This window comes from Sturnira hondurensis, unplaced genomic scaffold (assembly GCF_014824575.4).
Source record: "Sturnira hondurensis isolate 20B ecotype Veracruz unplaced genomic scaffold, ASM1482457v3 Scaffold0006505, whole genome shotgun sequence".
Taxonomy (NCBI): domain Eukaryota; kingdom Metazoa; phylum Chordata; class Mammalia; order Chiroptera; family Phyllostomidae; genus Sturnira; species Sturnira hondurensis.
In genome coordinates this window covers 3,422,223-3,442,196 of record NW_028079136.1, presented here as the reverse complement: position 1 = coordinate 3,442,196, position 19,974 = coordinate 3,422,223, and the positions used below count along the sequence as shown (strand labels likewise).

At 43.8% G+C, this 19,974-nt stretch overlaps 1 protein-coding gene across 1 annotated transcript in view; it reads left to right on the top strand.

The window, feature by feature from the left end:
* The window catches only part of SPON1 (spondin 1), a 270,328-nt gene that overhangs the window by 18,964 nt on the left and 231,390 nt on the right, over positions 1 to 19,974 (top strand). The window contains exon 2 of the mRNA XM_037050019.1: positions 2,556 to 2,662. Coding sequence (XP_036905914.1) covers positions 2,556 to 2,662 — 107 coding nt within the window. The remainder of the gene's footprint in view (positions 1 to 2,555; positions 2,663 to 19,974) is intronic.

The following is a 19,974-nucleotide window of genomic DNA, read 5'->3' as shown; positions in this document are numbered from 1 at the left end:
ACCTTTAACATTTCATGTAATACTGGTTCCTTTAACTTTTTCTTATCTGGGAAGGCCTTTGTATGTTCTTTGATTCTAAAGGATAGCTTTGCTGGATAAAATAATCTTGATTCTAGGTCCTTGCTTTTTTATCACTTTGAATATTTTTTGCCAGTCCCTTCTGGCATGCAAAGTTTCTGTTGAGAGATCAGCTGACCGTCTTATGAGAGCTCCCTCATTGATAACTAACTGCTTTTCTCTTGCTGCTTTTAAGATTTTCAGTCTGTTTGTAACTGTTTGCATTTTAATTATGATGTGTCTTGGTGTGGGCCCCTTTGGGTTCGTCTTGCTTGGGACTCTGCGCATCCTGGACTTGCAGGTCTATTGCCTTCACAGATGCTGCTTGTCTGAAAGATGTTAGTAAAGTCTGAAGCATGAGCCAGGTCAGGCCATTTGTAGCAATAAGCCACTGGAAAAAACTTGGGTGGACCCACAGATTGGGTGGGGTGGGGTCTCAGGGAGTCGTCACCAGGGCTGGGCGAATAGTGTTAGCCAAGTTGATGGAGACTCAGATGTGGGGCCCACCTACTAGCTCTGTGTGAAGGTGCTGGGTCTCAGGAAAGAAAAAATGGCTTCTGCCAGCACTTTCGTCATTGGCAGAAAGCCAACCCTCAGTTCTCTCCCTGATGCTGGACAATTCAGTTTCTGCTTGTCTCTGGTTTCTTTCAGAATGCTGTCCCAGCGTGGGAGCTCAGAGGGAGTGAGTGACTCCAAGTAATTCCGTGCATAGGCCATTTGAGAGGAACTGCTTGGGACTCCAGAAGCCCTCTGTCTCCCTCTGCCTCAATCCCCACTGTTGTTTGCAGCCAGAAGTTATGGGAACTTTTCTTCCTGGCACTGGAACCCTAGGCCACGGGGGCCTGGTGTGGGACTGGGACACTTCCCTCCTCAGGGGGGACCTCCACAGCCCAAATAGTCTCCATATTGCTTTTTTCTCTACATTCATAGTTGTAAGACTTCCATTCAGCTAGATTTCAGGCAGTTCTGACTGTTGGCTGTTCTGTAGTTTAGTTGTATTTTTAATGTAGTTGTGAAAGGATTCACGTACCACATTTGCCTACGTGACCAGCCAAACTGGAAACCCCCTATAAACGTTACCACACCATTCCTCCCGTGGGGCACAAACCCAGGGCCATCTGTGTGTGATACAGATGGGCCAACTGTTACACTACAGAAACACACCATTTCAAAAATGTTTAAGTATAATCAACACTTGTGGGATAGGCATACTCTGACAAATATACTCAGGGTGTGCAACCGTCGGGGGAGTGTTAAATGTGGCAAAGGGTTTGGCCCTAAGCCTGCCTCTGGGTAGTTATACTACCTTGGGAGTGTCTGTTGACCTTTCTGCATCTTTGTTTCCTATCTGTGGAGTTGGAAGGCTGGAATGAAGGATACCTGGGACAGCTTGAGGTTCTAGTAATCTATAATTCCATGTAAGGACCAGAGTTTTAGCACTTTGGTCATGCAGTGAAGTAGTTTAAACCTCGATTTATGTCAATTTCAAGGAACTTGAATGGAGTGTCTGTCAGATGCCAGGCTCTGTGCGAGGTGCTAGGGATACAAAGATAATTAAAGTCCAGTCCCTCTCCAGCATTAACTGACAGCTCAGTGGAGAAGACAGGTAAAAAGAGAATTTCAATTCAGTGCAAATTCACAATGAAAGATTTTCATCCCAGGACATTGGGGATACACGGGAAAGAATGACTGTCATTCCCAAGAAGGCACTTGATCTAGATTTCAATGAAAACATAGTTTTCTGGGTAAATGTGAGAAGAGTGAGCATAATGAGAACTCATAACCCCAGTTGCCATAACAAAATCCCACAATATAAGTTTATTTCCAGCACTACATTATTGTCTCTGGTCAGTGAGTGATTTTTTGTGGTTTTTCAGAAGCCCAGGTTTCTTCCATCTTGTGGCTCCTTCTTCTGGGACACCAGACTACTCTGCTGGATCTCCTGTGTCTGGCAGGCAGAGACAGGAAAGAAGAGAGGAGGATCATGTGGAAAGTTTGCACGGGCCAGGTTGGCAGTGGCACACATCTTGTCTGCCCACGCTCTCCACCTCACTGCAAGGGAGGCTGGCAGTGTGGTTCAGCTGAGTGAGTGCCCACAGGAGAAAGGAAGTGTGTTTTGGAGAACACACAGCGGTCTCTGCCAGTCTGTGCTGTGAGCTGCTACATTTCCCTCGGGCAGATCTAATGGAAGGGTATCACTAGATAACTGTCAAGATTTGAGTCACTCAGCAGGGACTGTCTTTATCAAACCATGGTTTACTGGGAGAGAACTCACCACAAGAATTCCTGAGATAGCAGTTCGGGCGCTTAGAAGTGTAAGAGGGAGCTGAGTGGAGAGAGTAAGAGCTCACCACTTAACTGGACAAGTCTTTCCCACCGCCCGCTGCCCCTCTAACCCACAAGTCTGAGATGCTGATGGAGAATTCACGTCTCTCCACTTGGCAAATAAAAGGCAGTTGATTCTTATGCTTATAATCTGCTTTCTTCTCTCTCCACAGTGACACTTTCGGCTGCTCCTCCCTCCTACTTCAGAGGATTCATATTAATTGCTCTCAAAGAAAACAGAGAGGGTGATAAGGAAGAAGACCATGCTGGGACCTTTCAGGTAAGGTCCTTCCTGGGCTTATCCAGTGGCCCTTATTGCCCTGGTAGGTAGGAGCCGACTGAGAGGTGGACAAACAGAGAAGACTGAGTGAAATGAGAAGTGCAAGTGTCTGAGGTGGCTTCTTGTGCAGTTCCCTTGACTTGACCATTGACCGGGTGGGCAAGGTCTACTTGAAAGACCCATGATGGAGTACGCAGCAAATGCCTCAAACGTACCTTAAGAGATTGGCTGCCAGGCAGGGCTCATAGTGCCTTTGGGCAGCACAGTCCAGGACATTGAGAGAGCACTTGGAACCCGGGCGAAGCCCAGCTGCTTTTCCCATAGAGCCATTTCATGATTGACTGGCAATTCTCACGTATAAACTGAACAAGAACTTAGGATGGCCAGACTGGAGGGAGTTCAAAGCACAGCAGAAGGACTATTAAGGGAACGAAGGGATTGATTTATAGGAGAAGATTAAAAGAATTAAATATGCTTTGCTTGGCTAAATGAACAGGACTAAGTTTAAGAGGTGGTAATGGTCTTTAAATGTCAGTCCTCACAGAGCAATCTTGGGCGGCGGGGGTGGGAGAGGCTTCATCTGACTTTGTACAAAAGAGCACAGCACCAGGAAAGTGGGTCAGGAGAAGAAAGGGAATCTCGAAGGCAAGGGCTCTGACAGTGAGTCATATTTCACTGTTGAATAATCTTCCAGGGGAAGTGGCGGGAACATCATCCCCTTTCAGAGGTTTAAAAAGAGGCCGGCAAGTTGTCGGAACACATCCCAGAAGGACTGGGGTGATCCTAGGAGGGAGCCTGGCCAAATTTTCTGTAACCATTACTCATCTCAAATTTCCATTGTTCTGCAGTCCATTTCTATCCAGCATTTGCAAACTCAAAAGAAAAAGAACAACTCCAAGGAAGATTACTTAGACCCATAGTTGGCTGCTGGGGACTCTGATGTTCTTTGCAGGCTTCACAGAAGACCCTGCCCTGCAGTGTCTTCCCCATCCAAAAATATTTTCTAATCTCTGTGGCCAGGTTGTAATTTTGAATCCTGTGATTTTTAAAAAAATGTCCATTTTTTAGGATTCTGGGCTTCTGGCCTAGCAAGTCTGCTAATACTAATGCTCATTGTAATGTCCTTCTATGGACCTAGATGGCAGGGACTTTCTTGGCACATATCTGTAGGAATTACCCCATAATAATACTAACGACAGCCAGTATTTTCTTGTTGTTGGCACTTACTGTAAGCCAGGCAGTAGGTGAAGTGCTTTCCCTTATCATGGTTTATCTTAATTTAATTAGCTTGCTTTATCTTAGTTTCTCAAAACACTGAAGTAGATAGGAACTTTTATTTCTATTTTATAGAACAGGAAATTGAAATGAGAGAGATTAAATCATTTGCCTAAATGGTTCGTAAACAGTAAGGCCAGGTTCCTCTATCACCTGTCTGATTCTAGAAACTCTTCCTTATAGGATTGAATAAGCTCCAGGCAGAGGTGTGTCCTAACGATGCATCAGTAAGTTTTCCATTTTAGGGACAGGAAGATCCATGCATGCATTTAACCCATAGAGCATTAAAATATATCTCCCTGGTCCTTGTGCCAATTTACCTGGAGGTGTGGATGATTTATCAGATTCAGGCAGCTGAGAGAGAGCTGGGTACCTGAGTTTCAGGAGGGGTAAAGTTCTAAGAAAAAAAAAGGCTGGGGATGGCATAGGGGAGTGTGATCTTAATTTTCACCCAAACACAATTTATCTGCTTTGAAATGATGCTTCGAGGTATATACCCAAAAGAGTTAGAAGCAGGGACTTGAACAGGTATTTGTGCACCCACGTTCATTGCTGCATTATTCACCATAGCCAAAGTAGTCCAGTGATGGACGAATGTGTAAACAAAATGGGGTTCATACAAACAGTGGAATATTACTCCTTCCTAAAAAGGAAGGAAATTCTGACACATGCTGTAACATGGATGAACCTTGAAGACATTATGATAAGTGAAAGAAGCCAGCTGCAGAAGGACAAATAGTATGATTCACTTATATAAGGTACCTCGGAAAGTCAAATTCATAGAGATAGAAAATAGAATGGCGGTTGCCAGGGTATGCAGGAGTGGGGGACTAGGGAATTATTGGCGAACAGGTAAGGAGCTTCAGTTTGAGAAGATGAAAAAAATTCCCGATGGTGGTTATGGCTGCACAACAATAGGAATGTACCTAATGCCACTGCGCTGTACACTTAAAAATAGTTAAAATGGTAAATTTTATGTTATGTATATTCTACCAACGTTTTTAAAAAATGATGCCTGAGTTAGGCCAGATGGGGATAGAATGTAGAGTTAGGCCTGTGGGGACATGGCTTCTCATTCTTTAATGCTGTTCTGTCTTAATTCTATAGGTTGGAAGTCCTCTCCAACTCACTGTTGTTTCTGCTCAGTTAAATCTTGGGCCCTGCTCACAGTGGGCATCAAGTATTCATTGAGTGAATAACCAAATTATTCTTTCTACCAGTGTCCATAATTCAGTCCTATTTGGAATTGTTTCAGAACTTCTTTCTTCTTATGCATACCTCCTTTTTCCTTCTCTTGGCACTTCTGACATCTTTTCTCATTACATCTCAGTGGTCCTCGGTGTGGTCTGTGGACCAGCAGCGTCAGCATCATCTGAGAACTTGTTAGAAATGCAAGATCTCAAGCCCCACCCAGACATACCGAACCAGAAGCTCTGAGGGTCAGGCCCCCAAGACCTGTGTTTTAACCTCAGGATGAAACCAATGCACACTAAGTTTGAGAAGCAGTGCTGAAAAGAGACACAGACCCCGCCCAGCCAACATGAGCTCCTCCATCACCATGCCAACATATCAGTCTGCTCCTGTCTACCCTCTCATTGCTTCCACCAGCCCTAGAAGGATCAACATGGAGACAAGTATGAAAAATGCCTAGTGCACCATAATAATGTTTGTGTGCCAGACATAGTTCTAAGTGGTTTACATTTATTAACCGATTTAAGCATTATTGTTCTGTTTTTCACAAATGAGGAAGTTGTGGCACAGAGGAATTAAGTAACATCCCTAAGATCCTCCAGCTGTAAGTGCTAAAGCTGGGATTCAAACCCAGGCAGTCCAGGGCCCTGCTTCCGACCACGGTGTGCATGGCCTCTCAATGTGCGAATGTTAAGTGAGAAAATGACAGTGTACTATGACTTTTTGTGGTGGAAGTGTATATATGCCTGGGGCTTTATATACTTTTTCTCACTGGGCTCTTGTATCAATCTTGTGAGGCTAGTATAGTTATCCCCATTTTCCAGGTGGTGGAACTGAGTCTCCAAGAAGTGAAGTAAATTGACCAATAAACGTAACATCTATGGGAGGGAGAGGGGACAAACACTGTGCCAGGTGGTTTTCTCTCACTTCATCTCATCCCATTCCCACCTTACCTTGTGCCTTGAACGTGCACTCCACTTGGGTTCCCATCATCTCAGACGTTAGAGGGTGCTCATGCTTCTGTCTTGCCTCTCCTGCTTCAGACATGGTGGTCTCTATGCTTCTCCCACTTTGGCAGAAAAGTGTTCTCTCTCTGTACCAAAGCTGTCATCTTTGGAGTCATTGATTTACCCACAGCATTGACTGTGTCCTACTGTGTCCAGGCCCTGAGGTCAGCACTGGGGACCTGAGGGTGAGAAAAACAGACATCGTCTTACCCTCACGCAGCATACAGTGTCCTCCTTGTCACTGGACCTTAGATTACCCCTGCGGCCAACAGGTGTGGTAGACAGTCAGCAAGTCATCAGTTGGGACATGCATAGTAGATAATCAGAAATGACAAAGGCCATTGTAATTTTAAAAATATATATGTAGTGATTAACTTGAATTTAGATATACTTCTCTATTAACACCCTCACTCTAAACCTGACAGCTTTGAGGCCTTAACAGCAACAACAAAATTCTAATACTCTTTGAATCTGGTTAAAGTTTACATTCTTAGTTCTAAAAGTGGCTCTAAGAGTAGGTGATTTTGCTTTTAAATGAGTGACCCCTCACACGGAGAATCCAGGCTCGCCAGGTAGAGAGACAACAAAAGTGAACCTTAATGCCCCTTTAGACTCAGTGGGAAGGGACCGGGGCTGCTTCATACAGGGAAGTAAAGGTTATGACTCTCACCACTCTGGCAGAGGGCCCAAGAGGAGGTGAGGCTGCCTTCTCTGCTTCCAGGGGACGGTCCAGTGTGGCAGGGTTGGCAGCGGCTAGGGGATCTGTCTCTGGCTGCCAGACAGGAGGGACACAGGAGTCTCTCTTTGATGAGCCGGTTGGGTATACTTGTGGTTAATTCAAAGTGACAAGGAATGCAGAGCCTGGCTGCCTGCACAAAAGTAACCCGCCCACCCTTTAAAACTGTGTTGCTAAAAACGAATTGCTGCTTGGAATGCTCACGGCCCAGCCAACTGCCTGGCTCACTCTCCCGCCCCCGTCAGGTCTGCTCAGATGCCCCTTTTCCAGGGAGACCACCCTGACAACCTGATTTGAAAGCTCCTCCCTCCTTGCTTCCTCCCTGTTTCCATCCCTGAGCTAGATTCCCTGTCCTTCTTCCCCACTTAATTTTTTCCCATGGCCTTTATTGTCACCTGACATGCAATGTATTCTGCTTGTTGATTTGAGTATTACCTGGTTAGTTCCTCTAAATTATTAGCTCCACGAAGCAGGGACCTTTATCTATCCTGTTTGCTGCTATATTCCCAGCACCTGGAACTATGCCTCTCACACAGTAGAAACTCAAATATTAATGGGCAGAACTTTAAGCTGCTAATTTATCATACTATTGCTTTATTTAATTTTAATTGAAGGCATATTGCTTCAACTAGTTTAGGTAACAGTCTGCCAATCAAAAGAAGAAAGACTCATTATAAAGGGCTGTTTGCCTGAGATCCCTTATCATACCTCACAAACAAGTATTTTTTTAAAGAGCTAATTATTCTCTATTCTTAATCACCTGTTTCGAAACTATTTGCATTATCTCTTCATTAACAATAAATATTTATTAGCATTTAATGGGTCTGAAACCTATGAGAAGCTAAGAGTTTTTCACACACCTTTTAAAAAGTAAAATGCTGTTGCAAGCCTATTCTTAAGAATTCTTCATTTATAAAAAAACTTTTTTTTTTGTTATAGTCACCTAAGTTTAATCCTGTACCTTATAAGATCTTAGGATTTTTTCACCTGGCTTTCACCGTTGTAAATAATGGAGTAAAAATAGATTTTTGCATAAAAGTTTTTTTCTTATTGGGTATTATTTGCTAGAATAGATTCCCAGAAGTGTAATTAAAAATTCAAAGGATTTGGGCATTTTTATGTTACTTATGCGCATTGCAAAGGTGATTTTCACACAACCTCCCCTCCAAAAAAATTGCACTCGGCACTTTTTTTAACAACTTGAGCTTGGACCTCCCATTGTGGTAGCCACACCCACTGACGCAAAGGGGAACATGTATTTCCATATCAGGACTGAGCACCTCAGGATGTGGGCAGGTCAACTTGATGGACCAAATCTAGTGAGAAGCTAATGGAGAAAACAAGAAAGTCACCTACCTCGATCCGAATTTCAAATGGGGTGATCAGGATGGCCTCTCTGGGAGGTAATAAAGAGTGCAAGAAGAGAGCCTGGGGTCTGTGGCAGCACATCAAACAAACAAGGACACAGATACCCCAGGATTTTTGGTTGCCTGTATGTAAGTTCAGAATCCAAGTTCATCCATGAGATAGGACCATGGAAACTGATAAGGTCTTAGGATGCATCATAGGAGCGGCACACAGGAGTCAGATTATTTGTTAAGATTCCTAATCCATCCTGCAAGAGCCCACAATATTCTCTTTCTTTCCCTACAAAGTACACCTTTCTAGTGAACAGATATCACAGTCTACAATATAGTGTTTTCTTTTATTCATTCATTTGTTTATTCATATAATAAACAAATATTCATAGAACCCTGTACTTTTCCTTCAGAGTTTTCCTCCATAAATCACAATTTATGGCTGTATATTTGTTTATAGTTTTATTTGTTTAATATCGCCTGGCCCCACCAAGCTGTAGGGCAAAACCAAATCTATTTTGTTAACCAGTGTATTTCTTACAACTAACACTGCAGGAGGCACGGGGTGGACACTCGATAAATATTTGCTGAACTAAATTAATGAACACACTAATTACCAGCTATTTGAAAGACAATCTTCTAGGCTCTGAACATATGGATATGAATAATTAAGGCACGGTCACTGGTATTAGAAATTCCCAACCCTGGTATGCTACGTATACTGGTGGATTACAAATAAATTCCAGGAGAGCCTAGATATTTATTTCCTTAGATATTGGAGTGGTCTCATCTGTTCAGGGAACTTCTCCTTTCCTACATGTGACAGAGTAGAGGGACTTGTCTGCAAAGAACTGTTTGGCGGCATGCTGGTGCTATAATCGTTGCGTGCGTATGCGTGCAAATGAGAGAATTTGCAGGAAGTGAGGAGTGAGTGCTGATTTGGGAGAATATGAAGGACATTTACTGAGATAACATTCGAGTTGTCTCTTTGGGTGACGGAAGTTTGCAAGTGGACAAGGGATGGAGGTGAAGGGTGTGTGTGAAGGCCACTCCTCTCTTTCATCACACCTCTATTTTAAAACTTGCCCTGCTTTGACATCTCTCTCTATGTTCTCTGGCAAGTGCATGGAGCCCATCCAGGGCCTAGTAAAAGTTTTCTTAAATGAGTGAGTGAATAAATGAAACAGGATGAATGACATACCATGCCTGCCCCTGCCCTTCAGAAACTCACTCAATGTAACCTGCTTCTGTGGAGTTGCATCCTAAAGGAACCATCAAAAGGATACATTTAAAAAGCAATGTCAATACCTCTTTCCTGTTCAACACTGAGTTTCCTTTTTAAAATTGTTATCTGAAACTTGGAAGAAGGAGGAGATGCAGCGTGCCCTGTGAGTGCCCGGGGCGGACATTAGGTCCTCCAGCCTCCACAGCTCTGGTCTCCAGTGTTTGCCAGCAGGAAGGACGAAAGCCAGTTTTTTTTCTGAGCAGACAAGCTCTGAGTCTGGGAACGAGACTCCTCAGGAAGGCTTGAGCATCACTCTTCAGCAGAGCACACACTTGTTTTGTATGGGAAAGTATAGAAAAGGATAAAGGATACAGAAGAAATAAAAAGTAATCGTCTTTTAACCTAGAAATAATCACTGTTAACATTTGGGTACATTTCCTTCCAGATTTTAAATATATATATATATGCATATATATAATATTTTTCAACAAAATTTTGGAACCATACTATATATAGGGTCTTATAATCTGTTTTATTTTTTGTGAACATTATATTATGAGCATATTTCATATGCAATTTAATATTATTCCACAACGTGAATTTTAATGACCCTGTAACACTCCACTATACTGTTGAATTATAGTTTTTTCAGCCATTTCTCTATGTTGGGCAAGACAGGGGTTCCAGTTTTCCTTTTTTCTTTTTCTCTACTTTTACTTCTAAAAACACTGCAATGAATATCTTAACCCATAATCTTCGTCAGCATGTATGAGGGAGAACCCTCCAAAATGGAATCTATTTATAAAACACTGTGTATTTGTTCTTACATTTTTAAACTTTTGTCACCTTCAAAGTACTCTCCATTTGATGCAATACACCTACTGCGAAGGTTTTTCCACTGCTCAGTTTTTGAACTTGTCGATTTTGATGCCTTTAGTGCTTCTGTCTTTTTTTGTTTCACCTCTTCCACACCAGTAAAATGTTTCCCTTTGAGGACTTTTTTCATCCTGGGAAACAAAAAAAGTTGCTCAGGGCCAGATCCGGCAGTGGGGAAAGGGAGGGTCATGCTGGTTTTGGTCAAACCCTGCTGAACACTCAGCGCTGTGTGGGCAGGTGTGCTTGTAAATCACCCACCATGAAATGGACAAATGCGTTGAAAGAGTCTTCAAAAAATATTCAACCGAAGCTGAGCACAGACTCTCACAACAACGCCAGCTGGTGCACTGATACAGATGGGTTCCTAGAACACTCACCCAGGTGGAGAAGCCTGTACCACAAGGGGCCTGCCCTCCAGAAGATAATTCCAGTTTTGGGGGGTCCCCCTCATATATTCCCTTATTGTTAGTTTCAAAGTTTAAATTATGGAATTAAACTAAAGTGTCTCTCTCTCTCTCCCCCCTGTGCAGGTAACATGCTTCTGATACAGGAGTGGGCAGAAGCAGTTTTCTAGTTGTTTGTCTGAAAAGGACATGAAGGTGGTGGTTATTACAATAGTTTTATTAACTCAAAAGTATGTTGCAATGCCACCATGAACATACTTTTGCCCTGTGTGTATGCCCCCTTCCTTTACAGAGGGGCCGGTTGGATTTGACAGTGTCAGCGGTAGCCGCACAGGTTATTATGGCAACAGAAAACATCCCTATTTTTAGGCTGTTCTTCCTCCTCAAAAAGGACCGTGTATCTTATTATGCTTCCACTTCTAGTTTACCTTTTCTATTCATAGAAAGATGTGTGGAAAGAGCATGGATTTTGGAATCAGCAGACCTGGGCTCAGATTCTGCCTGTGCCAGCTAGGCATAGGTGGCGAAGTGGCTTAATTTTGACTATCAGATGAGATAATTTATGTAAAATGCCCAACAGAGGGCCTGGACATGATGGCCTGTCAATCGTGCCTTTTCCTCCTGAACCAGCAGCGTCGCACATGCTCTCCCCGTGTCTGTGTCCTCTGACTCACAAACTGCCTCCTTCTGTGGACCTGGGCAGACAGCTCAGCTTAGGTGTCACTGACCAGCTGTCTGTAGGTCTCCACCAGGTGAGGGGAAAGGCAGGCTTCTCTCTTCACTGTTATATGAGTGGGAGAACCGTAAAGTAGGATAAAAAATGTTATTGTTGCTGGGTAAATGATACCCAGTAAACAAAAACAAAACTCTCCCATGTGGGTGCTAGCTATTTGGCTGGGCTCAACTACTGCATTGTGATCTATTGCCACACAGCCGCTGCACTGAAAAATACATTCAAATTACACTTTGACAAAGGCCCCACACCTGTGAATGAGCAGGTAGGTGGCAGAAACCACGACAGTCACCTTCAGGTACTAACAGTCCAATTGTTTCATTTACTTTAAGTCTCTTTCTCTTGGTTCTAAGTTCTGGAAGAACAGGGACTGTCTGTTTCTTTCACGACAGCACGCCTAGTGCTGGGCGCAGTGCCTGACACACAACAGATGCTCAGTAAATATTTGCCAAACCAATGGATCAATTTTCTGTCATTTTCAGACCATCCCTGGGGGTAGGCACTATTATTATCTGCATCTTATAGGCCAGGTAACACAGAGAGAATTAAAAGTGTGACAAAGGACACAGAGCCAATCAAAGGCAGCGATCAAGGAGTAAATACCTGAGGTCTGTGCCATTTCCTCTCCTGAGCATCTTTCGTAGCTTCAGGGGCAGATGTGTGGGAGAGACAGACAGACAGCGCCTACCTGGTTGCCTGAAACCCTTTCTGGGTTGCTCCTGGGACCACACCAGGTTCGTCTCCTGCCACATCCTTCATCTTCCAGGTCCCGGCCCTTCACATGCCAGCGCCTCTGTGCCTCCTGACACTTAGGCCTTACTTCCATTCCATTTAGAGTCTGAGACCCTGGCACCATCTCTGATCTCTCAAACACTAGGTATATCCCTTTGTTCTAGCTCTTCACTCACCGTGTGACTCTGATGCGTTACATCCCTATTGTCCTGCAAGTTTCTGCAAAGAGGCAGAAATCTGGGCTGCAGACACCTCTGCATTCCCACGATCTCACCCACGCTTGGCACACTGGTCTGCGGATAAATATTTTCCAAACTGATGGATGACTGCTGCTGGGATTTCTGGCCCTGCCCACTTGTTCGCTGGCATTAGCCGACCTCATGTTTGGGAACTAGCATTGTTTCCACATCTATTTTTCTAAAGGTCTGGAAATTATTTTCAATATATTATTTTCCAATATATTATAGAATTGTTTAGCAGACCATATATAACTTTTACTGCCCGAAAGAACTTTTATATGCATGTATTAAGTAGCTTAAAAATGCCAATAAATTTTTGTGTGGCTTTGCAATTCCTCATCTTTAAAATGAAAACAAGGAGCCTCCATTCCAGATTAACTGTTTTTATGGGATGGATCTCAATTCTGGTTTTACTTAAGCCAACATGTTTGCTTTTTTATAGAAAATATTTTACTTATTTATTTTTTTTAGAGAGAGAGGAAGGGAGAGAGAAGGAAAGGGAGAGAAACATCAATGTGTGGTTGCCTCTCACACACCCCCTACTGGGGAACTGGCCTGCAACCCAGGCATGTGTCCCAACTGGGAAGTGAACTGGTGACCCTTTGGTTCGCAGGGCCACGCTCAAGCCATTGAGCCATACAAGCCAGTGCTACTTTTTAAGATAGTTAAATCTTAAAAAGTGAGTGGATCAGATCATTTTCGTGGGATAGAGTCTCAAGTTTCTGAATCAAATAGTATTTAGGCTCTTGATATATATTATTATATCACTTTCCATTGCACTTGACCAAGTAGGAGTTTGAGTAGGAGCCTGACTCAGCGTACTTCTAGAGAGAATGTATAACCTTTGCCAAGTTACTTTGTCTTGGTTTCTTCTCCCTTAGACACGAAACTGTCCCTCCAGTTGACCCCCAGCTGATACATGATGTCCCATAGTCCTTTGTTTTGGGAGAGGCATGAGTGTTGGGCGGAAGGAATTCCCTTCTTTCTTCTATGTGGTTACTGAACTGCAGCTTGCAAATCCCATTCTTGTGTAATTAATTATCTTCTTGGAATAAAGTTCAAGACCTTGGATTTTTACCCTGCTAAATTGATTATTCAAAATGACCCATCTCACCAGCCTTTCCCGCTTTTTCCAGATTTGGCATCTTTTATCCCACATAGTTAATTACTACCCTCACAGCCTTATGCCGTCTGTGGATTGAATGAGCCTGTAGCCTCAGTGGAGCTACGGGTTCATGCTTCAAGGACTTTGTTTTTCCTCTTCCCTTTACCCAGATGCTTCCCACCAAGTATCCACAAGTCTCACCCCCACTTCTTTCAAGTTTCTGCTCACACATCATTTTCTGTCAAATGGTCTACTTACCACCATATTTTAGGAAACAATATCCCCATCAGTTTAATCCCATTTATCTTGCTTTCGTTTTTTTTTAAAGATTTTATTTATTCATTTTTAGAGGGGAAGAGAAGGAGAGAGGGAGAGAAATACCAATGTGTGGTTGCCTCTCGCGCATCCCCTGCTGGGAACTGGCCTGCAACCCAGGCACGTGCCCTGACTGGGAATCGAACTGCGGTTGTTTGGTTCGCAGGCCTGCGCTCAATCCACTGAGCTACACCAGCCAGGGCTTGCTTTCATTTTCTTCATTTGTCTTCTCACCACCTGACCTGGTGTATCCTTGCTGATCCATTAGCCATTTTCCCTCACTGCACCGTCAGCTCCACGACGAGAGTAGAGACATTGCTTTGTTCAACTCTAGCACAGTGCCTGGCACATGGTAGGCATTTAATAACTTGCTGTCAGTTTCTTTTTAAATTCAGCCCTAAAACCGGTTGTATTTTTGACAAAATGACAAGGATTCTGGCCCTCACACTCAGCCCCTTGACCTCCCAAAGAAAGCTGAAATCCAGGGCTTCTTCCCATGTGCCCATATGAGGACATACATGCTCACACACACCTTCTGACCTCTTTCCAAAGCAACCTGAACTTGTACAGCTGTCTTTCTGGACCCTAGTGTAGGAGTTTGCCTAAATACCAATTTAATATTTTTATGTTAGTGGCGACATAACTACTTTGTGCGTGTACCTGAGCCTTGAACTTGGAGAAAGCTGTGCTACAGTGCAGATTGGCAGACAGACATTGTCTTAGTTCCGTAGGGCTGCTGTTACAAATCACCGCAAACGTGGTGGCTTAAAACAACAGAAATTCATCGTCTCATTGTTCTGGAATCCAGAAGTCTAAAATCAGTGTCACTGGGCCAAAAACCAAGGTGTCAACAGGACCACACTTCTTCCGGGGGACTCTTGGGGAGAGTCTGGTCCTCACGTCTTCTGCTTTCTGGTGGCTGCCGGAAGTCTTGGGCTCGCAGCCACGTGACTCCTGTTGCTCTGTCTTCCTAGCACCTTCTCCTCTGTCCCTTTCTCTCAAAACTTCCTCTGCATTTCTCTTTTAAAGATACGTGTGATTGTATTTAGTGCTCTCCTCACCTTCCTCCACCCCAGATAATCCAGGATAAATGTCTCTTCCCAAGATTCTTAAAGTGATCACATACTTTGCTACATAAGGTTATATTGATAAATTCTGGGAATTAGGAAGTGAATATATTCTGGGGGGGACATTTTCCACCTAACACACATACCCATTTAGGAACATGAATCTTGAAGGGCCCTCAGCCTGCCGGAGAATCTGACTAAATTACTCTGGAAGGTTCTCTGTCCCACCTCCCTTTTGCTGAAGTTCTGTAATTTCTCACTTTTCTCCACCTCTTCCCACATCTCTCTTATCAAATGCCCTTGTCTCTTTCTCTATAAGGAAAAAAAAAAAGAAGGAAATTCCTGGACCAGAACTACTAAACGTGTTGTTATCAAGTTAATAAACCTCTCACCACCCCTCCTACGAAAGTGAGGGAATATGAATAACCCTACCTTCTAAGGCTAACTCCTCTACTTAGCTCTGGGCACTTTCCTGCCTTCCCAGGAACTTTAAATGGCCACTAACCCCTTCTGTCCAGTGAGTCAGACTTTTCCTCTCAGATCCTTCCCTTCAAGTTTTATAGCTCTTCCTTCAGGAGTCCCTCTTAAAACAAAACCAAAATCTCAGGATAAACAGGCACCCCATCCCCTGACCAATCCACCACCAAGTCCTACTGCTTGTACTTCCTCAGGCTCTTTCTGACTCACCAGCTTCTTTTCTTCTCAGCCTAGTCTTAGTCCGGTCTGTTGTCATGTTCCCCTGGACCGTCACGGTGACCTCCCTGCACCCACTTTTGCTGAGCACCTTCTGTGGCTGTGTGGCCAGTGTGTCAGCTCCATGGGATCAGGACTTTGCTCCATTCTCTGCTGAATTCCTTGTGTCCCTAGCATCTAGATAAGTGTCCGGTGCTTATTGAAGGATCGTTAGAGATAATCAATATATTACCAATTCCAGGAAGAAGATAAAATTCCTTAACAGCTTAGAGGTCGGCCCCTACTTATTTCTCTTCTCTCATCATCTTCCCCTTACTCCCTGGGTTCAATACACACTGGTCTTCCGTGAATACTTCAAGTTCCCTACTGCCCCAGGGCCTCTGTAAATCAATGTGTTTTCATTATTTAGAACACTGAACCCACTCAGTCTTCAGATCTTAGCATTGTATGTTGCAAGTTGCTTCCTTGCGAAAGCTTTCCTTAGCACCCTTATTTGCTCTTATATGTCTTCATTGCACACATAGATTTCCTTTGTAGAAAATTCCCCAGCTATAATTATGTTTTTATTTGATGACTGCCTGATAATAGCCATCTTTTCCAGCAGAAGAGAATGGGGGCCATTATGGTGCCTAGTGCTTGGCGCGTTGTCTGACAAAGATGCCCAATAAGTCAGCATTGCAGGAATAAATGAATAGATAATGGAATAAAGCTGAGGCTTGGATCAGAGACAGGAAGAAGAGAGGGCTGGAAATTTAGATTGGGAGCTCAAGACAGGCTGGTTATTTAGGCTTAGATGGTTGGCGAAACATGGTAGACGGGGAAGATTGGAGGTACCAGAGGATTAGCATCTGGAGATGAGAGGGGCATGGGTTAAGAGCAGACTGGGAGCTCATTTTAGAAAGGAAGAGGTACATCTGTGAAAGATGGGTGTGGATAGAGGTAAGTGTAGAGAGGGAAGAGTTTGAGGGGGAATGTGAGCAGAAGGTGAGACTAGATGAAGAAGAAAAAGGAACTGGGGGAGAAGAAGGAAAGTTTAGATTCCCCCAAAGGAAAACAAACAAACAAACAAAACTGTTGACATAAAGGAAGCAGGTAACCTACGTGAGCAGAGTGTGTGGGGAAACATGATCACACTATTCTCAATGTGAGCCTGTTTCTCAGTAGAGTACTGTGCATCTGTTTACAGCACCCCAAACTCACTGAGGCAGGTAAGTCAGGTGTGATGATCTTCCTTTTCTAGACCCAGTATTAAGTTGGCTTCATGTCCTGTGTCTATGCTCTTTCCACTAAACCACACTGTCACTGTCTCACCCTGCTCTAGGCTACCTGTCTGGGCTTGAGCCTGTGTTTCCCTCATCTTTCAGAATTCAGTCTATTGTAGATGCAGTTGGCCTCCAGCCAGGGGAATAGAACATCCTTGATAAAAGTCATAATAGGATCTCAGCTTTAAGAAATCCCGATGTTTCTTATAACAAACCAGTCTCTTTCTTGAATGGGGAGCCCTTAAGAATGAATTACATTCTCCTAATTGTGTGGATGATTAGGACAGACCAGGACCCAAATGTTATGCATAAAATGTGAGAAGTACGTGCAGCCCCAGGGCAGACATCAGTCATCTCAGCTCCTTTTTGTGGGTTTGATTCTGCTCAGAAAGCTCCAAAGAAAAAGCATTTGACTCTGCTGAGGGTGTGAGGTGTGAGGCAGCAACATAATGCCTGGAAAGTGCTCAGCAGTCTGGCCAGTATACAGTGGATAAATGTAGGATGGTGAGGTACCTCCAACTGACTCAGGTGGTTGAGGGTCAGGTAATGGGGGACTCATAGGCCACAGGTAGGAGTTTGTCAGTCCTTCTTCCCTTCCTTACCTTGAATTAGATTTGACCTTGAATCAAGTCTCTGACTTACTGAATTAGGCTCAAACATTGCTGGACAGCCTTCCAGAGGCCCAGCATTCAGTGCTCCCAACTCCTATACCTGATAACACATTGCTGCAAAGCTTCATTGTGCCAGCAGTGATTGCAGCCCAAGAAGACCCAGCCTGCTGACAGGCACCTTCAGTCCCAACACCCACCCTGGCATTGTCCCCAGGGCCACAGGGCCCAACTGGGGAGGCGGATGCCATGCCACAGCAATGTGTCCGAGATCCCACAGGTGGGTCAGCTCTTGATCCTGGTGACATACATCTGGGAACCAGACTAACACCTGTTCCCTCATAGAATAACTTAATGGTGCCGAGCATGTTCTCACTTTCAGGCCCCATGTATCCTGTGTGCAGGGGAAAGCGCCCTTTTCTTGAGTGCATCCTCCGTGTGCTGCGTGCAGTCTTCTGAGCAGCTCAAGGAACCCATTCAGAGCGTTGGCCTGGTGAACGCTCACTCCTCTCCAAGACTCAGCTCACTTCTTCTGGGAAGCCCCTCCTGTTTCCCCTCCTCAACCCCAGGTGAAGCCATGCCCTCGGAGGCTGCCACTGTCCTTGGTTCAGATGAATTCCACTTTGCTTCCCACTTCTTTGCCTCAGTCTTCTAGACTGCAAGCCCCTTGAGGACAAAGCATGTTTTAATCAACTTGGGATCCCCAGGGTCCAGCACACATTTTAGTTCTTGATAGTTAAATAACATGTTTGTTGAACAAAAGGGTGGCTATCTTTGCTGTCCCCTTCCTTAGTTATGAAATATTAAATGTCTATGTACATATCCTGCCTTGTTGCAGAGGTGTGTTCTGGTATTTCTTACGTCTTTTCCCTATGTGTCCGTTTCTAACAGCAACTCTATCTTCCAAATGGAATTTCACACATGTTAATAAGTCAGTTTGCTCCATCTGAACCTAGGTTCCTGCTTCTCCTTCAGAGTAAGTTGCAGGCTGGGAAGACAGATCCAGGCAGAAGGCCCACGCTAAGTGGAATGAGTGGGCCCAGCCCAGTGACTGTGTCCATGCCATGTCTTCTTAACAGTAAGTGACATGTCGGCAAACACTCAGAATGCCATGCGTGGGAAAAGAAAGGACAGGCTGCCGCATCACGGAGGGCAAGACCAGCATTCCAAAGCTTCCAAAAAGTTCTTTTAAATTGTACTCAGAAATCAGAATGCTCCTTACAACAGATATACACGTGAAATGCAGGATTCCTTCACCCCAGGTAAACTGTTAACGGTATCATCGATGCCTCTTATCCTCAATGACTTCAAATACTCAAGAAACTATGGCAGGTTTTGTCTTGTATGTTAGTTCTGGTCGACTGTTGGAGGTTACCTGGAGTATGGGAGGAGAGGGTTGGATGCTGTGTCCTGTCACAGTGAGGAAGAAGGACAAGCTGGGGTGACAGTGTGCGTGGGAGGTGGCAGGAATCCTTTGCACCAGACGTTGCAACTTCATGCTGTGTCTTTGGGAGTAAAAGAAGGAACACCCACCATGACTTTGATTGTAAACCAAGAGACACAAAACTCAGGGAACATTTCCTAGGGACCAGGTTGGAGGCTCGCCTCCACTCACACGGATTGGTGGCTTTGGTCTTTTTAAATAGCTTTTTAAAGTATTAATTAATTATAAAAATAGCACCTGTTTGTTGTAAAAACAAAGATGTTTGAAATTTAAAAATTTTATTTTTTGAAGTTACTGTCAATGGCCGTATATGTACATTGCTTTTTTAAAAACTTTTTTCTATTACAAATCAAAATAACCTGTTTACACACACATGCGTGTGTTTACCTACTTGCTTATATATATGGAGAGTGAATTTTTTAAAGCAGCAGAATTCTGGGTGGACATCATTTTTAAAAGGCAAAAGATTTATATGATCTGAAGAGAAACCGGAATATAGACATCATTTTTAATAAGAAAAAGAAAATAGTCCACTTAACCTTTCTCTGTTGAGGCTTAGCTTAAAGATTACTTCCTGGTTTTCATTATTATACATGCTAGGAAAAAATCTTTGACCAGAAAAGCTCTTTTTTTATGTTTTAGATTAATTTATTAAAATGGTTTCCCAGAAATGAAATTAGTATATTAAGGGGTATGAATATGCTTAACATTTTGGATAATTTGTGAATTGGTTCATAGACTTGGTTGATGGACACTTGCAACAATGGATAAATTTAAGCTCAGTAATAAAGCCTTTGTGTTTCCACTGCCAAAGAAGAAAAGAGAATCGGAAGTGTCTCACTGTGTATCCATGGCGGCTGGTTAGCAACAGCTCTTGCTAGGAGTGGAGCAAGTGCAGTGAACCAGGAGTGCTGTGGCTTAGGGACACCTCTCGGGAAATATGCAAGTTCTGGGTCACCATTGACTTTACTTGCCTCAAGTGAATTGTTTGTAGCAGACTGGGGAAATGTCCGCACTGCCAGGACTCCAGGAGGGATCTCCA